Here is a 9,660-nt window from a genome sequence, read left to right on the forward strand (position 1 = left end):
TGCGTCTCTTCAAGGATTCCAAGTTTAGCATGTGTAGATAAGGAATATCGTTTTCAGCATCAGCCAGTTTTTTCTCATTATCATTAAGGCATATTTCATATTAAATTACACTGTGATTGGAATGGTAAGGAAGATAAAGTACACCATTTTGCCCTCAACTCTAATGTCTTTAATCAAATAATGACCTTCTGGAAATAGTTAATTTTCAGCATTTGAGAAGATCAATACCACTTTACCACCAAAAAAAATGGCAGAGATTATCAAATCTGATGTATTTAAAATGCCATTTCTCCCTTTTAACCTAGTAAATAATTTAAAATGCTCTCAAATGTTTTCTTGCCAACATAAATGCATTTTATTATTATTGTGTATGGAATATATATATATATTGTGTATGTATAGATAGATGCGTAATGCTGCACATTCGTTTTGAAAATCTGCTAGTTTTGATTTATAAGTATTCAATAACACCTTAGCTGATAGGATTAAATAGGATAAATAAAGGGATAGATGAGATTAATAAATTATTATTATAGTAATGTAATAAGAAATAAAAAAATTTAAATAATTGTGTTCGCCCAAAGAGTGCAGTGAAATGTGCTTGTAAATCCACTTTCTCTTGAGAAATAAAACGTCATGTTTTCAGGTCACGTTGTGTACATTGTAGTATTTGCTATTCTTATCTACTCTGCCTCCATTGATCAATCATTATCTATCTTAAGCTTTCAAGGTTACATTAAGAGAAGCAAACACAACACGTGTGTAAATAATATAGCAGTCAAAAAAAGATGGACAACTTTTATTTATTAGTATGTCTAAAAATATTTTACATTTCACTACCATAGTTAAAGGCCAAATAGGTTAATAACTAGTTTAACCGCATGTTCTTGTGATGATATTTATGAAACGCGGGTTTGAGAGCGAAGGCGTTGTCCGCCATGATCTAACACAGTTTGGAATGCGTTCAAAACAAAAGCAGACGACTATCCCGCACGATAGTCTAATAATTCTAAATAAATACGTAACAGGCTAACTATCACGAAGACCGATGTGACATCTGGCAGTCTTCGGCACAATGAAAAGAAAAAGGTGCAAGTGTCGGTTGCTTAGAATTTGTTGTTGTCAGTGTGTTTCCACGATCAGCTGATCCATCTGGGTTGTTGCGTTTGACAGGGACTGTGTCACATTAGAAGTATTAGAATAAGCAGCGCAAATTGAGTTTTCCTGTTTACTGTTAATGTTGACTTCCTTATCTTGCTTACATAACCATTGGTACCATCTGTGACCTTTTGTGGTTTGTATACTTCTCGTACACGAAAACTGCTAAAAGCTATTTATTTCTTTCTATTATTTATTTTAAAACATATTAAAATCACTATTCAGTCAACATAGACATTGCAGATTACCTGAACGTTTTCAGCTCCCTGATAATACTATGTTATCAAAGGCAAACACCGGTGAGCTTCTCCCGCAGGAAGGTCCTAGCTTGGTCTGTGTTATGAATAGGTAATGCGGAAATTTGTTTCAACTCCCTTCGCTTACTTAACTATGCATTACACAGGGCCAGCTCGGTTCTTCTTGCAGGATAAGCTCACCGTGCCCCCTTTATAATGCATAGGAATATCTAGAACTTTTCCTTTAAATTATCTCTGCAATGAATAGAGCCCAGTTTATGTTCAGGTCAACACATACTGCCACTGGACAGAAATGTTCTACATACAGTTGCGTTCCTTTCGGAAAATGTGTAGTCAGTAGCCCGGGACTGACGAACAATTCTATATAATTTATCTGTATCTCATATGTTGCCAGTTTTAAAGACAATAATGCATTCTAATCACCAGTATATATATGTAATTATAGTATATAGGAAGAATTAATATATATATTACGTATATATATATATATATATATATATCCCACATAAATTTATTAAGTGCTTTCAACCTAATTCAGTAATCTCTGAATAAAGCATGTATATACAAATCTTGTACAGTGCCATGGGATATGATGGCGTTATATAAAACAATAAATAATAATAATCATTATTTAGATGGATTGTGCAGATTAGGGGTTAGAATTCTAGGTGATTTATTGGAAGTTAAATCTCGGCACATCATGATGTCACAGGAGAGATCGAACAAAGGTCATTGCTATCTACCGGATGCAAAGGGAACATTTAAAGGTTTTGAGTAACTCTTTAAAATTATATACGCTCTTTATAATTAATATTAAAGAGTTAGGTATATCCGTACTCCACCCTTGTTCGCAAATCCCTATAATTTGTGAGGGATCCAAAACAAGAAGTTTATAGAAGTATAGGGAATTAGATGGACGTTAGGAGTGATAAAACCTTAATTATGGTCTTGTGCAAACCATCAGCCCCACCTTCTCTATTGCTTCACCATTCAAAATATTTGCACAGCACCCATTATTGTATTTTTAAATTTTTATTGTCATTGATCATAAATAATTGTACTATTAATTATTATCATTATTAATTAATATTATTATATTTTTTTTTAGTATAAAAATAGCAATCATCCTTGGGGAAATGCTGTGAAGACCTTATCTATTTTCAATAAAGTAGAAAGGAAATCATTTTTAGCATTTTCTTGCTTACTGTTGCGAGACGTTTGCAGATGGTGCTTGGTTACAATGCGGTGCGTAACAATATTTCTTGTGCGGCAGATGGATTTAAGACCTTTATTTCTCAATAAATTTCACTTTACAATACATAACTTTACAGGATTTGTGTTGTATGTAGCCGGTTTGAACACGGCCCAGCATTCATCTGCATGGCATTTTCAGTTCAGCTCCACGATGAGAGAAAGCGGTGAGCAAGGTTATTGGTATCAGCTAGAGGCAGAATTTCGAACAGAAACACAGGGTGCTTAGAACAGAAGGTGTCAAATTAAACTTTGTCAGTAAGAAAATTAGCAACTTCCTGAAATTCAAAGAATTTATTTATGTCTGTTCCGTCGTTAATTTTTTTTGTTGTTGTTGGAATTTGCCTTTTTATTTCATGTAGCCAGAATAATGGACCCGTTCCATACACTTTGTGATTAGGGTTCCTATTTGATACGCACGTAGACTTGAGCTTTATATAATAATATATTTATATCCTTTTCTTTGAGATGTTGCTAGAGATTGCTTTTGTGCTGTATTTCGCTATTGTAATGCATCATTTCCATTTAACCTAAAGAGATCATATATTTATAAATATTCAGGTACAATACGCAGGTCCGGGGAACGGCGGCCACTGAGCAGATCAACCAATTGGATGATAGGGCTCCCTGGTGGGCAGCAGCATTTATGATATACTTTTATAGCATATAAACTTACAACTTTAGTAAAAAAAAAAAGTATGTATGTGTATATTTGATCAGGATAAAAGTTTGCTGTATTGAATGTATCCATTTACATTAATAGCACGTTTATATTTATAATAAATATGAAGATTTCCATTACATATAGAACAATTAAGTTTTAACTGTTATTTTGAAATAAGGCACGTAATACTACTTTTAGTGAATGTTTATATAAGTGGAGAAATATGTGTTTATATTCCATAGGTATGGAATATAAAATACACAAACATAATAGATATAGCTGTATTGGTCCAAGAGGAGGTGACACTCACTCACGTGAGGCTACACTGTCTTCTATGTCACCACCTTTGACTAAAGACAACTCAATAACAAATTGTTCCGCATGCTATATGTTGGAGAGCTGGTGGTTTGGAAGTACAGGCCCCAGCTGCAGATGTGACACAGTTGGTTGATTATTGACTAGGTCACAATGACATTTCTCATATGTGAAAGATATAGTAAAGGACAGGCACCAACTATATGTTCTCAAAAATGAATTACTTGCTTGTGCTACATTTTTATTTCTTGGTATCTTCCCCACTAAAGTGATGATAAGCTGATTACATTTTTATTTATGTTGTTGTTATATTGTATTTTCTATCCATCAATGAGAAAATATATTATTCACAGTTGTGGTTTTTTTTTTCTTAAAGGGTTGGCTTTGTGAACTGTTACGATGGAAAGAAGACCCTTCTCCAGAAAACAGGACTCTTTGGGAGAACCTTTCGATGATACGAAGGTTCCTCAGTCTTCCCCAGACGGAAAGGGATGTCATTTACGAGCAAGAGAGCAATGCAGTTCATCAACACAGTGAAAGGCCATCTCATGTGATCCATGTCTCTGCAGAACAGATGCAGGTCAGCAAATTTAGTTAATAACTAATTTTATTATGTCTTATAGTGGGTAATGATTGGGGGGCAGATTTTAGCTGACTTGCCTATTAGCTAGCTGAAATGTTTAACTGGAAGTTGTATAAATAGACAGTATCATTATTTCATAAACAGTCATTTCAGTTATTATTAGTTATTATTATTTTATGTAGCTATAAGCTCTTCCTAATGGATTTATATATATATATATATATATATATATATATATATATATATATATATATATATATATATATTGTTAGCCAAAATTCTAGTATGGGTCTCTTGGAAAAAAAATTAGACCTTACGTTGTCTTTGGTACATGAAAACTGAAAATGTGCACCTTACAATGTAAATATTGTAGGCAACTACACCTTCTAAAATATTCGGCTTCAAAACTTGCTGCAACTACAGTAGTGCAACCAAGAATAAATGGCAGCATTACACGTATGGATACAAAATTGCCACTCAACAAAAAGAACCAATGCTACAGCAAATTCTAATAAATGCATAAGATGTCGCTGAAATGTACAGTACAGTTTTACTTGACATGCATGCTTTTATTTGAATGAAGCCCTGCATCATGCAGATCATATACAGCAATGCCAACCCCTGTTAATGAGCATGAATTGCAGCAGAGGGGAAATCTTTACTAGTCCACACAAGAGCCACGTGAAAGGTAGCAGTGACAACAAGGGCCAGTTGGGAGAGTCACAAAATTAGGAAAAATACTCTTATTACGGCAATATGCATATTTGAGTTTTTAAAGTGTCCTATAATATAAACATTCTCAAAAATGTCTCTCCTTGAAACATCCGTGGCGTTTTGTTTTACATTTTCCAGGATAATGTCAGGTTAAATCAAGTATGAATATACTAACACTTTAATATGTATATCTGTATGTTTCTGTACAGCAGCAGCAACAACAGCAGCAGCAGCAACAACAGCAGCAACAGCAGTCACATCCACCACAACCTCCAGGTCCCAGACTACCACCAAGACAGCCCACTGTGGCATCTCCAGCAGAATCAGAAGATGAGAACCGCCAGCAAGCCCGTCCTCGAACGAAAATCTCTGTGGAAGCTCTAGGCATTCTACAGAGTTTCATCCAAGATGTAGGACTCTATCCAGATGAAGAAGCAATCCAAACTCTGTCTGCTCAGCTTGACCTACCCAAGTACACCATCATCAAATTTTTCCAGAATCAGCGATACTATCTGAAACACCATGGCAAGCTGAAAGACAATTCAGGCTTAGAAGTGGATGTAGCAGAATATGATGATGAAGGTTTGCCTAAAGATTTGGAAGAAAGCATCCAGGACAAAAGTACTAGTACGTTGTTTTCAGTTAAACTTGAAGACGATTTAGCAGGAGGTGGGAACACAGACATTACTGCAGACCTGAAAGACTTATCTTAAAGTATTATTATATTATTTTCTGATGTTTCACTGGTATTAATAATTGCAATTCCATCCTATGTACTGTCGGTAACATTTTATTGTCCATTGTTTGGCCAATGAATCTTGAAACAAGAAAGAAAAAAAAAAAAAAACACTTGCACAAAACAATGATGCAGACTACATTAAATGTTTAACTCTGTCTATAAACTGTACTTTGCTCCAGATGAAACACTGAGGATTGTTTAATATGTCCGTTCACTGGATAAACCACAATGTACTTGATGAGCATGATTCAAGTGCAAGCGATTTGAAAGCTGGGGCCTTCAAACAAGCATATAAAACCTTGAGTGGGTTTATTGTTTTTCATTACTGTTGTTGTGGTTTTTGTTTGATATATATATATATATATATATATATATATGTATGTATATGTGTGTATATATACATATATATATTCTGTTCCACACTCGATTCCAATAAAGTCATGCTTATATAAAAAGTGTGCTACCCTTGCACAGATATGGGGTGAAGAAGAACCCTATGCTGTAGGATGCAGTTTAAAATGATAACATGCCAACAATGCCTTGTGTTATATGGCACTGCCGTGATATAGAATTTTTCCTTGAGTAAATGGTCACTGTATTTTCATTATTTTTTTATTTTTTTTTTCTCTCATTGTTATATAACTTAGAAAAAAGAAGAAATTGTGAAGATTTGGTCCCTGCTCACTTATCTATAGATCCTGCAAGCTCATGTTGTAATTATTTTGGGGGACAATTTTGTCATATATAATATTGCTTATCTTTGTTTTCATACTGATTTCTTTTGTTTTCTATTTATATATGTATTTTGATGGGCAGTAAGAAAAAGTGTCTTAAAAGTTTTAAATAGAGAAAATGTGCTTTACAGAGTTGCCTATAAAAAAGTGCTCTATGTTATCCAAGCAATTCATACTATAAGCTTCACTCTTATTGTGGTATGCAATTTTTACTATCATGCAAACAGGCTTAGGTAAATTTAACGAATAGATCACCTTAGAAACTTATGCAATTAATGTGAAAAATAATTAATGTTTGCAATGTGTCTTCCCTTGGTTTACAATCAATTTTCAAGCTACATCTGTACAAAGGTTCTGTATAAAGGTGAATTTCTTTTTTTATGAGTTTATTGCTATGAAAACACCAGTTTTTTGTTTTTATTTGTTACAACTGGCTGTTTTTATAAATGTATCACAGTTTTCTTTATGCAAAGATATGTTCTGACTAGGAGTGGTTATTGACTGTAACTACACAATTAAAATTGTTTGTATGGTATGATATAACATGTGTCTCTGTGTACGGTATATCACTTTGCGGTTTCAGTTCAAGCATTGCAATCGCTGTCGAGGCGGTTGTAGGTTTCCAAAATACAGATCTTAAAATCCGAGTATTGCTTACCATTATTTTTCACAATAAAGTCATTCTTCAATAAAGTAAAGTAATCCTAATTGAACACAAATAAAATGTAAATTTGTTTTTCAAAATTCCATATTCGTATCACAGCTGGGTTTGAGGCTAAAGTTTAATTCCCATGGAGATTGTTTCTTATTCAAATACAAGCAAGGTCGAGTCACTGCCGTGCTACTAAAAAGGTTAAATTGGGTAAATCTGCATATTGAATGAAATTGGGTTTGCTTGTTTTTGTTGGGTTATGCTTCATCTGATGATACTCCATTAGGGGTTGTCATCAAATACGCTTTATTAATATCCCACTAATCAGTGCTAGCAATGAGTTTTTAAGAACATCGATACAAGGTGGATCTATCAGGGCCACCTTCTTTCCACAGTTGATCATGTGAGTTAAAACTATGAGTTTAGAAGAGGTCGCAGTCTACAACTAGAAAGAGGGTCAGAGGCTAAGGTGTAATGTAAGAATGTTGTACGTAGGTAAGTGGGTCAGTCTCCCAGCAAACGTGGTAGGGGTTAATACAGTAATGTGTTAAAGATGTGTGGGATAAAACCAGACCAAGGGCAGATTACATTTTAAGGTGTAGTAGGAAAAATGGGCAGATTAGATGAGCAGAACGAGTCCTTTGTTGAGGGGGTCACAGGGCTGCTGGACTTTTCCAAACAGGCACACGACATTAAGATGTATATTTAGCAAAGTGGGAAACAATTTGACTTTAAAGTCAGTGTACTGGAAATTATGGCTCTTACCCCAGTTTTGAACAACAACAGAAACTACATCAGTAAAAGAAAGAAAGCCGGACTTCCCCTTTATCACGTTAAATGAGGACAATACAAATACATTACAATGCTGTCAAAGATGAACGATGAAAAAGCATAATCACAGTTCTTGGCACCAATGACTTTATACACAAATTTATGTATGCCAGCTGTACCAGCAGCCACTATTTACACATTAGTAACATCAATGGAATTGATACTTAGTAAATACTACCGTGTTTGCTCATTGTAAAGCAAGTTGCATATGTCAAATCTAAAGTGCACGGCTTGTAAAAATATAAGAGAAGACCTTAACGCTATCAATTTGATCTCTGTGCTTCAGCTGTAAAGAATGATTAACATATCTCTGTACTATGCAAACAATGTTAACTAGTAATACGGATTAATGTGATCAATGTGAATGTTTGGCTGAACGAATACCTTGATACTGAGGATTTTTCTTCTTCTCATACCTAATACCAAGGCAGCTGTGCATATTTTCAATACTCTGGCAATTAACCACTGCAACCAGAATGTTATAACATTACAGGCAAGTAACCTGAAGACCATACCTACAATAATTGAATTCGGCAGTGAGACAAAAACACATTTCATGTAGTACCAAGTTATGGTTATGTTATCTGCTGGCATTGGTTGCACATAAGTAAAGGGCTGGTCTTTACTCATGGGAAATCTGCTGTCAAATTCCATGCTTTTATCAAGCATGTAGACTAGAAGGAAATTTAGTGCAACCCTGTGGATGTTCATTCCTGGTTCATGAGCATGTACAGATAATCGGCAACACACCCAAAGTTATTAAAAGCAGACCTATACAACCAGCCACTATTGAGAGGAGTAGTTCTAGAAGATTGGAAGCTGGCAATTGTAGTACCACTTAACAGAAAAGATAGCTGAGAAGACCAATAAGTCTTATGTGAGTGGTTGGGAAATTAACTTAAACTAGACATGTGCAAACATGATTCGGATAAATTTTTCACTTCGTTTTTGGCCCATTAATTTTCAAGCAATGAATTACATTTCTTGGCCATTCGGTTTGGACGAAAAATGGGGGATGTTTTTATTAGGGAACAAAATTCATTGCACAGTGCCCACATTCACTCTCTCACGCTCTCTAAATGTTTTCCCCCCACCTTTACTGCTGACCAATTCCACAGCCTTTTACCATCCCTCTTCTATCTTTGTTCCCATGTATGCGGACATAACCTGGTATGAACTTACACCAAATGGGTGGTGCTTCCGGTGATGCACCCCCATCCTCCAATCAGAGGGGAGGATGTCACCAAAAGAGCCACGATTTTCCCGGAAGTTTACATTAGGGCAAAATGGTGACGCTTTCAGTGTTGTCCTCTCCCCCGATCCTCCAATCAGGGTAGAGGATGTCACCAAACGGGCTGTCATTTTGAAGAAAAGAGAGAAGACGCAGAAGTGGTCAGCAGAGAAGGTAGGGAACCATTTAGAGAGCATGAGAAAGTGAACCAGAATGAGAGTGTGTGAGTTAAATGGCCTGCAAATGACTATTCAGAGCTTTTTGCTTTGTTTTCATCCTCTTCGAGAGGAGTATGGCCTAGTTTTCGTGGCTTTGTACAAATCGCTGAATTTACCAAAATTCGGTACATTTGCAATTTTTACAAATTCAAATGCACAAGTCTAATGGAAACAATGCTAAAGAAAACAATTGCTAAATATCTGGATGTAAGTGGTTTACAAGATCAGAAACCGCGTAGGTTTACTGCAAGGAGATCTTAGCAACCTAACATTTTTTTTTAGAGTAACTAAAATAATACACCTGGAATGAGCA

The 9,660-nt window shown here is 35.2% G+C and overlaps 1 protein-coding gene across 1 annotated transcript in view; it reads left to right on the plus strand.

Annotated features, from left to right (window-relative positions):
* The window catches only part of LOC149300782 (DNA-binding protein SATB1-like), a 48,275-nt gene extending 42,620 nt beyond the window's left edge, over positions 1-5,655 (plus strand). Inside the window, exons 9-10 of the mRNA XM_089484799.1 lie at positions 4,022-4,225; positions 5,152-5,655. Of these exons, the coding sequence (XP_089340925.1) occupies positions 4,022-4,225; positions 5,152-5,655 (708 nt within the window). The remainder of the gene's footprint in view (positions 1-4,021; positions 4,226-5,151) is intronic.
* Positions 5,656-9,660: the final 4,005 nt, after the last annotated feature.

Source organism: Sceloporus occidentalis, unplaced genomic scaffold (genome assembly GCF_023333645.1).
Source record: "Sceloporus occidentalis isolate IW3139 unplaced genomic scaffold, rSceOcc1.0.p SCAF_23, whole genome shotgun sequence".
NCBI lineage: Eukaryota > Metazoa > Chordata > Lepidosauria > Squamata > Phrynosomatidae > Sceloporus > Sceloporus occidentalis.